Source organism: Crinia signifera, chromosome 8, assembly GCF_055691185.1.
Source record: "Crinia signifera chromosome 8, ASM5569118v1, whole genome shotgun sequence".
Classification (NCBI taxonomy): domain Eukaryota; kingdom Metazoa; phylum Chordata; class Amphibia; order Anura; family Myobatrachidae; genus Crinia; species Crinia signifera.
The window spans coordinates 181,330,334-181,348,259 of NC_139224.1; the positions used below are offsets into that span (position 1 = coordinate 181,330,334).

The 17,926-nt window shown below is 46.2% G+C and overlaps 1 protein-coding gene across 3 annotated transcripts in view; it reads left to right on the plus strand.

Annotated features, from left to right (window-relative positions):
• TUT4 (terminal uridylyl transferase 4) overlaps positions 1-17,926 on the plus strand; it is a 252,242-nt gene that overhangs the window by 70,365 nt on the left and 163,951 nt on the right. For all 3 annotated transcript variants that reach the window (XR_014454570.1, XM_083157930.1, XM_083157931.1), the window contains exons 5-7: positions 1,962-2,139; positions 7,146-7,234; positions 11,541-11,592. Coding sequence is in view for 2 of the 3 variants with exons in the window: in XM_083157930.1 (XP_083014056.1) it covers positions 1,962-2,139; positions 7,146-7,234; positions 11,541-11,592 (319 nt within the window). In the remaining variant the exon portion in view is untranslated. The remainder of the gene's footprint in view (positions 1-1,961; positions 2,140-7,145; positions 7,235-11,540; positions 11,593-17,926) is intronic.

Sequence of the window (17,926 nt, forward strand, 5' to 3'; positions counted from 1 at the left end):
CTATAGGTGCCATCCGGGTATGCCCAGTTCGTCACCTATGACTTCCCGCTGTATATCTGTATAGGTGCCAGCCGGCCATGCCCAATATGTACCCTATGACTTCCCACTGTATAACTCTATAGGTACCACCAGGGCATGCCCAATACGTATGACTTCCCACGGTATAAATCTATAGGTGCCAACCGGGCATGCCCAATACTTACCCTATGACTTCCCACTGTATAACTCTATAGGTATCACCAGGGCGTGGCCAATACGCTACCTATAACTTCCCACTGTATAACTCTATAGGTGCCATCCGGGTATGCCCAATATGAACCCTATAACTTCCCATTTTATTACTCTATAGGTACCACCAGGGCATGCCCAATACCCTATGACTTCCCACTGTATAACTCTATAGGTATCACCAGGGCGTGGCCAATACGCTACCTATAACTTCCCACTGTATAACTCTATAGGTGCCATCCGGGTATGCCCAATATGAACCCTATAACTTCCCATTTTATTACTCTATAGGTACCACCAGGGCATGCCCAATACCCTATGACTTCCCACTGTATAACTCTGGCTGCCAGCTGGTGATGCCCTATATGTACCCTATGACTTCCCACTGTATAACTCTATAGGTACCACCAGGGCATGCCCAATACGTATGACTTCCTACTGTATAAATCTATAGGTGCCACCAGGGCATGACCAATACCCTATGACTTCCCACTGTATAACTCTGGCTGCCAGCTGGTGATGCCCTATATGTACCCTATGACTTCCCACGGTATAAATCTATAGGTGCCAACCGGGCATGCCCAATACGTACCCTATGACTTCCCACTGTATAACTCTCTATAGATGCCAGCCCGGCATGCCCAATACGTATGACTTCCCACGGTATAAATCTATAGGTGCCAACCGGGCATGCCCAATACGTGTACCCTATGACTTCCCACTGTATAACTCTCTATAGATGCCAGCCCGGCATGCCCAATATGTACCCTATGACTTCCCACTGTATAACTCAATAGTTACCACCAGGGCATGCCCAATACGTATGACTTCCCACTGTATAACTTAGGTGCCAGCCGGCCATGCCCACCACATATAACTCTATAGGTGCCAGCCATGCCCTATATGTACCCTATGACTTCCCACTGTATAACTATAGGTACCACCAGGGCATGGCCAATACGCTACCTATGACTTCCCACTGTATATCTCTATAGGTGCCAGCCGGCCATGCCCAATATGAACCCTATGACTTCCCATTTTATTACTCTATAGGTACCATCTGGGCATGCCCAATACCCTATGACTTCCCACTGTATAACTATAGGTGCCAGCCGGGCATGCCCAATACATACCCTATGACTTCCCACAGTTTTATTCTATAGGGGCCAATCGGACTTTCCCAATAAGTACCCTTTGACTTCCCACTGTATAACTCTATAGGTGCCAGCTGGGCATGCCCAATACGTACACTATGACTGCACACTGTATAGCTCTATAGGTGCCAGCTGGGCATGCCCAATACGTACCCTATGACTTCCCACTGTGTAAATCTATAGGTGCCATCCGTCCATGCCCAATACGTACCCTATGACTTCCAACTGTATAGCTCTATAGGTTCTGTCCGGGCATGCCCAATACGTACCCCATGACTTCCCACTGTATAGCTTTATAGGTGCCAGCCGGGCATGCCCAATATGTTCCCTATGACTTCCCACTGTGTAGCTCTATAGGTGCCAGTCGGCCATGTCCCACATGTATCCTATGACTTCCCACTGTATAGCTCTATAGGTGCTGTCCGGGCATGCCCCATACGTACCCTATGACTTCCCCCCTGTATAACTCTAGGTTATAGGTAGAGTGCCAGCGATGTTCCTGTCCGTCTGTATAGAACATTTATCTATTGTAGCACATGTCCGCTCCTTAGTTACTGGTTATTTTCTATTGTTCTGTAGGAGAAACAGGAGGAGAATGAATTGCGAGCTCTTCCTCCTCCTTCGCCGGCCCAGATTGCTGCACTGAGTGCAACGCTGGTAAATTCAGCAAAGGAACATGGTATATCTCAGGAGGATTGCCAGGCCAGGCAAGGAATAGTCAGCCGTATGGAGACCGTTATCCAGAAGGCATTGCCTGGTATGTTGTGTATGTGAGAACTGGCACATGGATGTGGGGGTGCTGAGGACCCCTTTCTGCTACACAGTGATCCTAGCATTATTCCCTGCTCACTCCTTCAGTCACATCTAGAACGTGTGTAATAATGATGTGACAGAAATCCAGACCCCCAGAAACTACTGGGGGGAGGGGAGGGGGCCACCATCTATCCTGGTGACGCAGCTTGACCTTAGAGAGGCAGGCTCCTCCCCTCTGCATCCCAGCGTTCCTCAGTTTTGTTTAGGTGCCCACTGTAGTGGGTGTTATGCTGAACAGGCTGCGTGCAGCAGCCAGAAGAGAGATAGCTAGGGTGTTTTTTATTTTCTTAATTTTACACTTAGTTAGGGCAGGAACAGTAAGAATCCTCACACTGATAGCGCAGCAGGAGCGGACAGAAGCGCGTCCTGTCAGCTCACTGCGCACAGGGGAGACACTGCCTGGTCTCCCTGCGCAGCGCTTCTGGCTTCTGTGGAACAGAAGCATCCTGGGACCGGGGGACCCCTGAACCGGCTCCCCGCAGGGGGGGATCCTAGGGAACGGGTGCCCCCGCGATGGCGGCCGCCATCTTGGATCAGGCTTACAGGCTGGACTCCATTAGGAGGACGCAGCCTGACAGGAGCCCAGGACTGGGCGATTCCAAGTGATCCCCAACAGAGGGGGAGGCAGTGGGAATAGGAGAAGATGCCTGTGGGAGTGGCCTACATGGGAAAGATGGCGCCAAAGAGCCATGGACTCCGCTGTGGCAGGGACATTGGTCTCTTCCTGCACTCTGTGTTTGGTGCCTTTGGAAGCACTGGGCTGCGGAGCTGAAGGTTTTCCTACAGAGTGACCAGTTTCTCCTGAGCCACGCTGAAGTTCCCCAGCAGACAGATAAGTACACGGCATACTTTGGCTCAGTACTGTCGCCTGACATTTTCTACTGTGTGTTCAGTAAACATGACAGAGAGGCATTCTGCTGGTATGGGAGAGGGAGCGCTGGTCCCGGTATCTTGCTGCAAGATTTGTGGCTTAGATTTAACACCAGAACAGATGGCTAAGGGGATATCTGCCCTGTTTGTGATGCTGTACCCAGAGGAGCACAAGCTCAGAGGGGGGAACAGTCTGAGCCTCAGTGGGCTGCTGCCGTGGGCAGATCTGTTACGGCCTTAGTACAGGTTTTAAACAGACAACGGGACGAGATGGTAAAATCACCTAGACCCTCATCATCCTCACAACAGTCCCTTAGTTCCATTCCTTTATCACCAGGGGAACCAGCCCTTCAGACGGTCATGCAGGACACTGCGCAGTGCATTCAAAAGTTTAATGCTCTTATGGAGCAGTTTTCTAGTCCGGAACAATCCTCTAGAACAGTGGTTCCCGAACTGTGTGCGTATGCACCCTGGGGTGCCTCAGGACACTTGCAGGGGTGCCTTGGGTTGGTGGACCAGGATCAATTCATATTGTTTATGGTCAATGTACCTGGCAAAACCAGTGCTAGTGGCTGCCAATCATAATCTATGTGGACAAACAGAAGCAAATCCTGTCCCTCACCAGATAACTGTGACACAATGCACTTCATTTAATTTTTTGTTTTTGAATTTCTCAATAAGAGGCATTTGGCCTAGGGGTGCCTTGAAAATATTTTGATGCTCTAGGGCACCCTGATTCAAAAAAGTTTGAGGACCCCTGCTCTAGACAGTCTGTAGCCTCTCTCCCTATCCTGAATGTGGATTCTGCGGAGGAGGGAGAATGTGGGCCGGAGAAGTACTGGGACAATGCAGATAATATTGACATTCCGGTACCAGGCATTGAATTTCCCCGTAGAAGATAAATCTCCTGCACAAGGTGTTTTCAAACGGCAGCGCAGAGAAGAGACGCAGATTCCCTCGGATGAGGGAATGCAGGATTTGTTAAGTGGGGCTTGGAAAACTCCTGACAAAAAGATTTTGATGCCTAAGAGGTTTTGGAGCCTATGCCCCATGCCGGAGGAGCATGTTAAGTTGTGGGAAAAAGTCCCATTAGTAGACGCTTCAGTTGCCAGACTACCTAAAGCCACGCTCTTACCTGTGCAAGGTGGGGTGGCATTTAAAGATCCAGTTGACAAAAAACTGGAGGGCTGTTTAAAAGCCACATTCAAAGGAGTGGGTTATTCCCTCAGACCTGTAATTGCCTCCACATGGGTGTCTATAGCCATGATAGCTTGGGGAAATACACTTTGTTCCGGCTTACAGGCAGACACAGAGGCCTTTGCTTTGGCTGAAAAGCTTAAAGCAGCAGCTGAATACATGTGAAGCTGGTGAGGAAGCAGTCAAAGTGCTTTCTAGAACCTCAGCGGTGTCTGTTTATGGCTCAAAGCTTTGGGAGGTTGACAGCGAGTCCAAATCCTAAGAAGCCCTGGCATTTAAGGGAGAATTATTATTCGGCTCAGAATTGGAAGCCATTCTAAAACAGGCTACAGGAGGGAAGAGTACTTCTCTTCCCACGTCAGGAACAAAGAATAGCTCTTCCAGGTTTGCGGCCTTCCGGTCTTCCTTTCGGCCCTCCTCTAGAGGAGGCACATCCCCCAGGGGTCATTCCAGTAGGGGGCGCTTCAATGTGGGAAGAGGAAAATCATCGAAGTCCCGTTTTGGAGCCTTTTCAAAGAAACAGGCGTCCAGGGGAGAGGAGAAGCCTGTACAATGACGGGGCGGAGACTCCCCAGTCTGTAATCAGCTTGGGGATCGCCTCTTTCAGTACAGGGACACTTGGACCTTGTTAAACCAGGGTCCGTGGGTCCTCAATATAGTTTCCCAGGGTTACAGGATCAACTTAAAAGGATCTCCTCCAAGGTTTTTACCTAACCCCTTGCCCTGTGAGGCCCTCCGCAGAACAGCACTGGTGGGAGCGGCAAAGTCTCTTTGGGAGAGGGGCATTGTAGTCTCAGTACCGCAAGAGGAAAGAAAGAAGAAGGTGTTTTACTCCATTCTTTTCTTGGTACCAAAACCAGACAATTCCTTCAGACCAATCTTAAATCTGGAATCTTTAAATCAACACCTATGGGTGGACCATTTAAAAATGGAATCCCTAAGATCGGTTCTACTGAGCCTGGAACAAGGGGGATTCCTGGCGTCCATGGACGTTCCCATTTGCAGAGAGCATGAGTCCTTACTGCGTTTTGCAATAGGGAATTTACACCTGCAATTTCAAGCACTTCCCTTTGGACTGGCTACAGCCCCAAGGGTATTCACAAAGATTATGGCGGTGATGGCGGCAGCCCTGAGATAACAGAGCTTTGTAGTCATCCCTTATTTGGACGACCTGCTGTTCAAAGCAGAGTCGGCAGAGAAACTACAGCAGAATCTTTCAACAGCTATTCAGTTTTTACAAGACCATGGCTGGATTCTAAATCTACAAAAGTTGCACTTATGTCCCACTCAGACACTGCAATTCCTGGGGGTCATACTGGATACACATCTACGCCGTGTTTTCCTTCCAGAAGCAAAAGCAAGGGACATTTGTTAGTTGGTGCAGACGATTCTGCGGTCTCCTACACCATCGGTATGGCAGTGCCAGATGGTGGCAACATTTGAAACCCTACAGTTTGCTTGAATCCATTCTCGGCCTTTCCAATGGAATATTCTGGCATGTTGGTCAGGGGATCCCAAGACCATGAAATCTGAGACGGTGACTTTGAATCAAGAAACACAGACAGCGTTACTTTGGTGGACAGACATGGAGTCTCTTCAGTTGTGGCAGTGGCTGGTGGTCACCACGATGCCAGTCTCCAGGACTGGGGAGCGGTTGTTCTGGATCTAAGACTTCAGGGTCTGTGGTACAGAGCAGAATCAGTTTTACCAATAGACATTCTAAAATTGCGTGCAGTATGGCAGACACTGTCACAAGCAGAGGAAAGACTGAGGGGTCTTCCCCTTCGCATACAGTCAGACAATGCCACAGCTGCTGCGTATTTGAATCACCAGGGGGGCATGCGCAGCAGATTGGCGATGGAGGAAGTCTCCAGGATTTTCCAGTGGGCAGAGAAAAATGTCCCGGACATTTTTCCGCAGTGTTTATCCCGGGAATCCAGAATGTGGAGGCGGATTTTCTGAGCCGGGAGAAACTTCTGGAAGGGGAGTGGTCGTTACATCCCCAAGTCTTTCAGGAGATTGTATCTCGCTGGGGCCTCCCAGAAGTGGACCTAATGGCGTCCAGGCACAATTGGCAGGTACCCAAATTCTGTGTGAGGACTAGGGATCCTCTGGCTTGAGTGATAGATGCCATGACGATTCCCTGGAAGTTCAAGCTGGCTTATATCTTCCCACCGTTTCCGATGATTGCCCGGATGGTGAAGAGCGTGAGATCACAGGGGATACCTGTGACATTGATAGTTCCACATTGGCCAAAGAGGTCTTGGTATTCCAACATTCACTGGGAGATGCTAAGCGCGTCCCTGCACTGGGAGATGCTAAGCGCGTCCCTGCACTGGGAGATGCTAAGCGCGTCCCTGCACTGGGAGATGCTAAGCGCGTCCCTGCACTGGGAGATGCTAAGCGCGTCCCTGCACTGGGAGATGCTAAGCGCGCCCCCGCGCTGGGAGATGCTAAGCGCGCCCCCGCGCTGGGAGATGCTAAGCGCGCCCCCGCGCTGGGAGATGCTAAGCGCGCCCCCGCGCTGGGAGATGCTAAGCGCGCCCCCGCGCTGGGAGATGCTAAGCGCGCCCCCGCGCTGGGAGATGCTAAGCGCACCCCCGCTGGGAGATGCTAAGCGCGCCCCCGCGCTGGGAGATGCTAAGCGCGCCCCCGCGCTGGGAGATGCTAAGCGCGCCCCCGCGCTGGGAGATGCTAAGCGCGCCCCGCGCTGGGAGATGCTAAGCGCGCCCCCGCGCTGGGAGATGCTAAGCGCGCCCCCGCGCTGGGAGATAGACAGTGATACTCAGTGTGTGATAAGTGTGTCCCTGCACTGTGAGATGCTAAGCGCGTCCCTGCACTGGGAGATAGACAGTGTGTGATAAGTTTTCCCTCTTCTTCCAGAGTGTTCCCTCCAGATGTATGGATCTTCGATGAGTAGATTTGCATTTAAAACGAGTGACGTTAATATAGATGTGACGTTTCCTCCTAAGGTACGTACCACGCGTAGTATAACACCGTGCTGTGATGTATGTGTGGTCACGTTCCCTCTATCATATAGATGTGACGTTTCCTCCTAAGGTACGCACCACGCGTAGTATAACACCGTGCTGTGATGTATGTGTGGTCACGTTCCCTCTATCATATAGATGTGACGTTTCCTCCTAAGGTACGCACCACGCGTAGTATAACACCGTGCTGTGATGTATGTCTGGTCACGTTCCCTCTATCATATAGATGTGACGTTTCCTCCTAAGGTACGCACCACGCGTAGTATAACACCGTGCTGTGATGTATGTGTGGTCACGTTCCCTCTATCATATAGATGTGACGTTTCCGCCTAAGGTACGTACCACGTGGAGTATAACACCGTGCTGTGATGTATGTGTGGTCACGTTCCCTCTATCATATAGATGTGACGTTTCCTCCTAAGGTACGCACCACGTGTAGTATAACACCGTGCTGTGATGTATGTGTGGTCACGTTCCCTCTATCATATAGATGTGACGTTTCCTCCTAAGGTACGCACCACGCGTAGTATAACACCGTGCTGTGATGTATGTGTGGTCACGTTCCCTCTATCATATAGATGTGACGTTTCCTCCTAAGGTACGTACCACGTGTAGTATAACACCGTGCTGTGATGTATGTCTGGTCACGTTCCCTCTATCATATAGATGTGACGTTTCCTCCTAAGGTACGTACCACGTGTAGTATAACACCGTGCTGTGATGTATGTGTGGTCACGTTCCCTCTATCATATAGATGTGACGTTTCCTCCTAAGGTACGTACCACGTGTAGTATAACACCGTGCTGTGATGTATGTGTGGTCACGTTCCCTCTATCATATAGATGTGACGTTTCCTCCTAAGGTACGTACCACGCGTAGTATAACACCGTGCTGTGATGTATGTCTGGTCACGTTCCCTCTATCATATAGATGTGACGTTTCCTCCTAAGGTACGTACCACGCGTAGTATAACACCGTGCTGTGATGTATGTGTGGTCACGTTCCCTCTATCATATAGATGTGACGTTTCCTCCTAAGGTACGTACCACGTGTAGTATAACACCGTGCTGTGATGTATGTCTGGTCACGTTCCCTCTATCATATAGATGTGACGTTTCCTCCTAAGGTACGTACCACGTGTAGTATAACACCGTGCTGTGATGTATGTCTGGTCACGTTCCCTCTATCATATAGATGTGACGTTTCCGCCTAAGGTACGTACCACGTGTAGTATAACACCGTGCTGTGATGTATGTGTGGTCACGTTCCCTCTATCATATAGATGTGACGTTTCCTCCTAAGGTACGTACCACGTGTAGTATAACACCGTGCTGTGATGTATGTGTGGTCACGTTCCCTCTATCATATAGATGTGACGTTTCCTCCTAAGGTACGTACCACGTGTAGTATAACACCGTGCTGTGATGTATGTCTGGTCACGTTCCCTCTATCATATAGATGTGACGTTTCCTCCTAAGGTACGTACCACGTGTAGTATAACACCGTGCTGTGATGTATGTCTGGTCACGTTCCCTCTATCATATAGATGTGACGTTTCCGCCTAAGGTACGTACCACGTGTAGTATAACACCGTGCTGTGATGTATGTGTGGTCACGTTCCCTCTATCATATAGATGTGACGTTTCCTCCTAAGGTACGTACCACGTGTAGTATAACACCGTGCTGTGATGTATGTGTGGTCACGTTCCCTCTATCATATAGATGTGACGTTTCCTCCTAAGGTACGTACCACGTGTAGTATAACACCGTGCTGTGATGTATGTGTGGTCACGTTCCCTCTATCATATAGATGTGACGTTTCCTCCTAAGGTACGTACCACGTGTAGTATAACACCGTGCTGTGATGTATGTGTGGTCACGTTCCCTCTATCATATAGATGTGACGTTTCCTCCTAAGGTACGTACCACGTGTAGTATAACACCGTGCTGTGATGTATGTGTGGTCACGTTCCCTCTATCATATAGATGTGACGTTTCCTCCTAAGGTACGTACCACGTGTAGTATAACACCGTGCTGTGATGTATGTGTGGTCACGTTCCCTCTATCATATAGATGTGACGTTTCCTCCTAAGGTACGTACCACGTGTAGTATAACACCGTGCTGTGATGTATGTGTGGTCACGTTCCCTCTATCATATAGATGTGACGTTTCCTCCTAAGGTACGTACCACGTGTAGTATAACACCGTGCTGTGATGTATGTGTGGTCACGTTCCCTCTATCATATAGATGTGACGTTTCCTCCTAAGGTACGTACCACGCGTAGTATAACACCGTGCTGTGATGTATGTGTGGTCACGTTCCCTCTATCATATAGATGTGACGTTTCCTCCTAAGGTACGTACCACGCGTAGTATAACACCGTGCTGTGATGTATGTGTGGTCACGTTCCCTCTATCATATAGATGTGACGTTTCCTCCTAAGGTACGTACCACGCGTAGTATAACACCGTGCTGTGATGTATGTGTGGTCACGTTCCCTCTATCATATAGATGTGACGTTTCCTCCTAAGGTACGTACCACGTGTAGTATAACACCGTGCTGTGATGTATGTGTGGTCACGTTCCCTCTATCATATAGATGTGACGTTTCCTCCTAAGGTACGTACCACGTGTAGTATAACACCGTGCTGTGATGTATGTGTGGTCACGTTCCCTCTATCATATAGATGTGACGTTTCCTCCTAAGGTACGTACCACGTGTAGTATAACACCGTGCTGTGATGTATGTGTGGTCACGTTCCCTCTATCATATAGATGTGACGTTTCCTCCTAAGGTACGTACCACGCGTAGTATAACACCGTGCTGTGATGTATGTGTGGTCACGTTCCCTCTATCATATAGATGTGACGTTTCCTCCTAAGGTACGTACCACGCGTAGTATAACACCGTGCTGTGATGTATGTGTGGTCACGTTCCCTCTATCATATAGATGTGACGTTTCCTCCTAAGGTACGCACCACGTGTAGTATAACACTGTGCTGTGATGTATGTGTGGTCACGTTCCCTCTATCATATAGATGTGACGTTTCCTCCTAAGGTACGTACCACGTTTAGTATAACACCGTGCTGTGATGAATGTGTGGTCACGTTCCCTCTATCATATAGATGTGACGTTTCCTCCTAAGGTACGTACCACGCGTAGTATAACACCGTGCTGTGATGTATGTGTGGTCACGTTCCCTCTATCATATAGATGTGACGTTTCCTCCTAAGGTACGTACCACGTGTAGTATAACACCGTGCTGTGATGTATGTGTGGTCACGTTCCCTCTATCATATAGATGTGACGTTTCCTCCTAAGGTATGTACCACGTGTAGTATAACACCGTGCTGTGATGTATGTGTGGTCACATTCCCTCTATCATATAGAATTCCTAGAACGCTATTTAATGGCATTAATAATACATCAGTTGTGTAATAAAGTGTCTCTTGTGCATCCACATTCAGGACTAATATACAGTTATCGAATTGTCTTAGACCCGGCTTCCTCCATCACCCCCGTTACTCTTTTTTGTCCCTACTTTATCTCAGTAACACGTCCCAACTTCTGCACCTCAGCGCAGAGATTCCCTTAACGCAGATTGCTGGGGCAGAGTTCTGAGTGTTGTCACCTTCACACCTGGAATAGTGCAAGGGGTTAGTGTAATAGGGTCTGACCCGGGAATAACCAGGTCCAAGGGGCAATGTACACAGGGTCTGGCCTGGAAATAACCAGGTCCAAGTTGCATTGTACACGGGGTCTGACCTGGGAATAACCAGGTCCAAGGTGCATTGTAAACAGGGTCTGACCCGGGAATAACCAGGTCCAAGGGGCTTTGTAAACAGGGTCTGACCCAGGAATAACCAGGTCAAGGGGCAATGTAAACATGTTCTGACCTGGGAATAACCAGGTCCAAGGGGCTTTGTAAACAGGGTCTGACCCAGGAATAACCAGGTCAAGGGGCAATGTAAACATGTTCTGACCTGGGAATAACCAGGATCAAGGTGCTTTGTAAACAGGGTCTGATCCGGGAATAACCAGGTCCAAGATGCAATATCTGCACCACCGTCCTAAATCCGTATGCAGATCTGAGGCGTGGGCCATATCGTGTGTAGGAGACGCTCAGGATGCTCCTGATTGGGTGTGAGTGCTGAGATGAACCGATCTGTTATTACATAGCTGCCCATGGTTCTCATACAGTCATGTAATGTTATTCAGAACACAAGTAGAATCTGCCAATGATCCATGTGACATCTATAACTAGAACTACTTTCTCCCTCTAGATGAGCCAGCCCGATGTTCTAATACAAGTCCTGGATATCCTTAAAAACTGTGGTAAGAAGTCATTCTCCTGCCACATTATGATGTGTGTATGTATCTATATATATCGTACAATATCTCTAGATTTTGCGCTATACTGAATCGGTCACTTGATAACACTAGATAGCTACTAGAGGGACCCCAACACCAATATCCAAAACAATAGTGTTATATAGCGCCCATACAGAATTTACTGCTTACTTCCTGTCTTTCCTTTACTTCATAGGACCATAATCAACATAAACATTTTTTAAATATAAAACATTTATTTAAAACAAAATCGAATCTTCTATCAGAGGTGTTTTTCTTAGATTATGGATCACAACAGATATCCGACGCGTTTCGTCTCTTTATGAGACTTCATCAGGGGTGTAATACTTTTTAAACAGATCTACAAAAGTAGAACATAATTGTAAATACATAATATATACCATAGGAAAGATATTCATAATCAGCATATACATAATTTCACAGTGGATTGTAGAAGAAGAACAGATGGCTCATATAATATTTCATTTATCTGATGGTAATATACCATCTAGTACAAATTATTAGAAAAAGAAGAGAAGATTTACAATAATCTATAAAGACAATTCTAAGGAAAAATGAGCCAATTCGGTACTATACCTTTAAGGATCTTTTTGATCAAAAAACTTTATCAAGATTTCAATAGATTTATATTACGACAGGTCCAAGTATCGGCCAAGGCCCCTTACTAAAAATAGAATACATAGATATAAACACACGGATCTGAGTATGTCTTAATTGAATTTAACGCATAAAAATTAATGATACCTGTAATTAATACTTGAGGGCTGCCTGTATTTAATCAATGCCCTTTTTCTTTTGGCTCCATAAGTACCTAATAGCATGTGAAATCACAAATTACTTAGTGTCATATATTTATTTATTTATATTATAATATACATTTATGGGGTCATAAAGACGATGACACTAAGTAAAAGGAAGGACCAGTGATCTTTACCGTGGAGGATGGAATTTGAAGAGAGAATGAGAACAGAACCTTTGGGACCGGTGGTCTGAGTCACCCAAGTGTAAAAATATAATATGTAGGTGGGTAACATACCATTCGGTGTAAGCGGTTATCACTCATAGATATACTGAGAGAGAAACCTCTGGGATGTACAGTACAAGTTAAAATGTGGCCGAAGCAGGTATTCGTAAGTCACGAAACGGCTGGTATTCCAATATCACCATATCATGAATATTGGCCTGGGCTGAAATAGGATAACAAGGTGCCAATAAGCATACTTAAGGCCCCCATACACTAGCCGATTTTGGTCAGATTTCAGCCAGATCATTCGGATCTGGCCGAAATCGGACCAAAATCGGCTAGTTTTGATGTCCCCTCAGATCCGATGCGCGGTCCCGTGCGCATCGGATCTGCGTCGGGTGGTCGGACCTGCTGCACGTCCGACCACCCGACTTGGGACCTAGTGGGGCGGCGAGGCGGTAGAGGGAGCAGGGGGGGCTGGGGACGCTGCGGGGGACACAGGCGGGAGCTGTCAGTATTGAATAAAAAAAAAAAAGCCCATACAATGCATGGGCGGCCTGTGATTGGCTGAGCGCTCTCTCAGCCAGTCAGCAATTGGCTGAGAGAGCGCTCAGCCAATCACAGGCTGCCCATTCATTGTATAGGCTTTTTTTTTCTAGCACTGACAGCTCCCGCCGGCTCCCCCTGCCCGGCTCTATGTCGCCTGTGTCCCCCGCAGCGTCCCCAGCCCCCCCTGCTCCCTCTACCGCCTCGCCCCACAGACGCTGTCCCCCGCAGCGTCCCCTGCTTCCACCAGCTCCCACCTCTGTAGCCCCCCCCCCCCCCCCCCCCCCCCCTGCTCCCCGGGTTTTTTACATGTGATAAATCGAGACGATTTATCACATGTAAAAAATGGCACATCAAGTGCCAATCTAATCAAACTCCCCCGGGGAGCAGCCGGGGAAGCTCAGGGGGAAGTCGGGGGCGACTTGTCCTAAGGACAAGTCGCCCTAGTGTATGGGGGCCTTTACTGTGCTCCTCAGATGAGCCCTTGCTCTGATCAGGATAGATGTTAACATTAATATTGGCTATATCAGTATCGAACTATTTTTGCAAAAGAGATAAACTTCCAATCTTAAACAAGCAGTTTCTCATTTTACAAAAGACATATTACAACTAGGCCAAAGCTAGCATTCTTCAAGTCTAACTGTAAGGTAGATAACTATGTAATTCGACATATAGGAGAAATTAACAATGTACTGTTTTCCATTCATAGTGGTGCAGAATATACATTACATCAAATATTTCATATATAGTCATATAAACATTTCTTAACAGATGGGAACATTCACAGACTTACGGTTTCACATCATAGTTTACAATCAATGCATACTGTATTAGGAGCAAAATGTACATACAGATGGGGCAGGCCTCTTCTTTGCTGGCGGATCGCCAGAACGTCACCGCTGCCAATCTGCCAGCAGCCTGGCTCACCATCTGACTGAGACGCGCGTGCGTCTCACGCGCATGCGCGTCTCAATCTCCGTCGGCGGGGCAACGGGAACCCTGTCCGTCTCCGCTTCAGGGAGACGGACAGGGTTAGGGGGGGGGGGGGGGTGCGGGCAGGCGGCGGGGACCCCGGGTCACCGTCGACAAGCCGGTGGTGGCCCGGGGGAAGCGCTGGATGCGCTGTCGGAAGGGGGCGCGCGCGCCTCTCGTGCGCGCACGTCCCCTTCTCGCTATAGAGATGGCGCTGGCGGGGGATGGCGGCTGGCGTCGCCATCGCCATCCCCTGCAAAGATGGGACCTGCCCCATCTGTACCAGAAATGAAAAATAATTGAACACCTCTCCTGCTGTGTCCTTTCCAATTCTGCGGTATATTCTAAAAATGATGGTAATAAATACCAGTCTATTAAGGTGTAATGTCACTTTTGGAACCTATAGCGGATCGCGTTTACATTCGCGCATAATATAGAATACATTTAAATAAATAAACATTTAATAAACCAAATATAAATGTAACTTTCAAACAGTTACATAGAGTCCAATATACAGCTGAGAGGAAGCCACTGTACAGGTGCGACTCTTCGCCTGGTGGCATGAAGCTACTGACAGTGTAGAATTGTAACTAATCCTATGGTTACATAGTGATACAAAGCCATACTAATAGTATCTGAATGGAACAGTTTCTCTAGGCCATAGTATACATTGAGGGTAGTTCCGCAGTTATCATTACAAAGTGCTATCCTTTCAAATGGAATACCTTCAAATATATAAGACCAATCTAGTGCAACCTAGTATACCTAGCCATATAGGAAAACGTCACCCTCCTAACTAGTTAAAGGACCACCAGATAGCAGAATACTATCATCACGTTCCCTTATATATCATCACGTTCCCTTATATATCATCACGTTCCCTTATATATCATCACGTTCCCTTATATATCATCACGTTCCCTTATATATCATCACGTTCCCTTATATATCATCACGTTCCCTTCTATATCATCACGTTCCCATCTATATCATCACGTTCCCTTATATATCATCACGTTCCCTTATATATCATCACGTTCCCTTATATATCATCACGTTCCCTTATATATCATCACGTTCCCTTCTATATCATCACGTTCCCTTCTATATCATCACGTTCCCTTCTATATCATCACGTTCCCTTATATATCATCACGTTCCCTTATATATCATCACGTTCCCTTATATATCATCACGTTCCCTTATATATCATCACGTTCCCTTCTATATCATCACGTTCCCTTCTATATCATCACGTTCCCTTATATATCATCACGTTCCCTTATATATCATCACGTTCCCTTATATATCATCACGTTCCCTTATATATCATCACGTGCCCTTATATATCATCACGTTCCCTTATATATCATCACGTTCCCTTATATATCATCACGTTCCCTTCTATATCATCACGTTCCCTTCTATATCATCACGTTCCCTTCTATATCATCACGTTCCCTTCTATATCATCACGTTCCCTTCTATATCATCACGTTCCCTTCTATATCATCACGTTCCCTTATATATCATCACGTTCCCTTCTATATCATCACGTTCCCTTATATATCATCACGCTCCCTTATATATCATCACGTTCCCTTATATATCATCACGTTCCCTTATATATCATCACGTTCCCTTATATTTCATCACGTTCCCTTATATATCATCACGTTCCCTTATATATCATCACGTTCCCTTATATACCATCACGTTCCCTTCTATATCATCACGTTCCCTTCTATATCATCACGTTCCCTTCTATATCATCACGTTCCCTTCTATATCATCACGTTCCCTTCTATATCATCACGTTCCCTTCTATATCATCACGTTCCCTTCTATATCATCACGTTCCCTTCTATATCATCACGTTCCCTTCTATATCATCACGTTCCCTTCTATATCATCACGTTCCCTTCTATATCATCACGTTCCCTTATATTTCATCACGTTCCCTTATATATCATCACGTTCCCTTATATTTCATCACGTTCCCTTATATTTCATCACGTTCCCTTATATATCATCACGTTCCCTTCTATATCATCACGTTCCCTTCTATATCATCACGTTCCCTTATATATCATCACGTTCCCTTATATATCATCACGTTCCCTTCTATATCATCACGTTCCCTTCTATATCATCACGTTCCCTTATATATCATCACGTTCCCTTATATATCATCACGTTCCCTTCTATATCATCACGTTCCCTTATATTTCATCACGTTCCCTTATATATCATCACGTTCCCTTATATATCATCACGTTCCCTTCTATATCATCACGTTCCCTTATATATCATCACGTTCCCTTATATATCATCACGTTCCCTTATATATCATCACGTTCCCTTCTATATCATCACGTTCCCTTCTATATCATCACGTTCCCTTCTATATCATCACGTTCCCTTATATATCATCACGTTCCCTTATATATCATCACGTTCCCTTCTATATCATCACGTTCCCTTCTATATCATCACGTTCCCTTATATATCATCACGTTCCCTTCTATATCATCACGTTCCCTTCTATATCATCACGTTCCCTTCTATATCATCACGTTCCCTTCTATATCATCACGTTCCCTTATATATCATCACGTTCCCTTCTATATCATCACGTTCCCTTCTATATCATCACGTTCCCTTCTATATCATCACGTGCCCTTATATATCATCACGTTCCCTTATATATCATCACGTTCCCTTATATATCATCACGTTCCCTTCTATATCATCACGTTCCCTTATATATCATCACGTTCCCTTATATATCATCACGTTCCCTTCTATATCATCACGTTCCCTTCTATATCATCACGTTCCCTTATATATCATCACGTTCCCTTCTATATCATCACGTTCCCTTCTATATCATCACGTTCCCTTATATATCATCACGTTCCCTTCTATATCATCACGTTCCCTTCTATATCATCACGTTCCCTTCTATATCATCACGTTCCCTTCTATATCATCACGTTCCCTTCTATATCATCACGTTCCCTTCTATATCATCACGTTCCCTTCTATATCATCACGTTCCCTTCTATATCATCACGTTCCCTTATATATCATCACGTTCCCTTATATATCATCACGTTCCCTTATATATCATCACGTTCCCTTATATATCATCACGTTCCCTTATATATCATCACGTTCCCTTATATATCATCACGTTCCCTTATATATCATCACGTTCCCTTCTATATCATCACGTTCCCTTATATATCATCACGTTCCCTTCTATATCATTACGTTCCCTTCTATATCATCACGTTCCCTTATATATCATCACGTTACCTTATATATCATCACGTTCCCTTCTATATCATCACGTTCCCTTATATATCATCACGTTCCCTTCTATATCATCACGTTCCCTTATATATCATCACGCTCCCTTATATATCATCACGCTCCCTTATATATCATCACGTTCCCTTATATATCATCACGTTCCCTTATATTTCATCACGTTCCCTTATATATCATCACGTTCCCTTATATATCATCACGTTCCCTTATATATCATCACGTTCCCTTATATATCATCACGTTCCCTTCTATATCATCACGTTCCCTTCTATATCATCACGTTCCCTTCTATATCATCACGTTCCCTTCTATATCATCACGTTCCCTTCTATATCATCACGTTCCCTTCTATATCATCACGTTCCCTTCTATATCATCACGTTCCCTTCTATATCATCACGTTCCCTTATATTTCATCACGTTCCCTTATATATCATCACGTTCCCTTATATTTCATCACGTTCCCTTATATTTCATCAC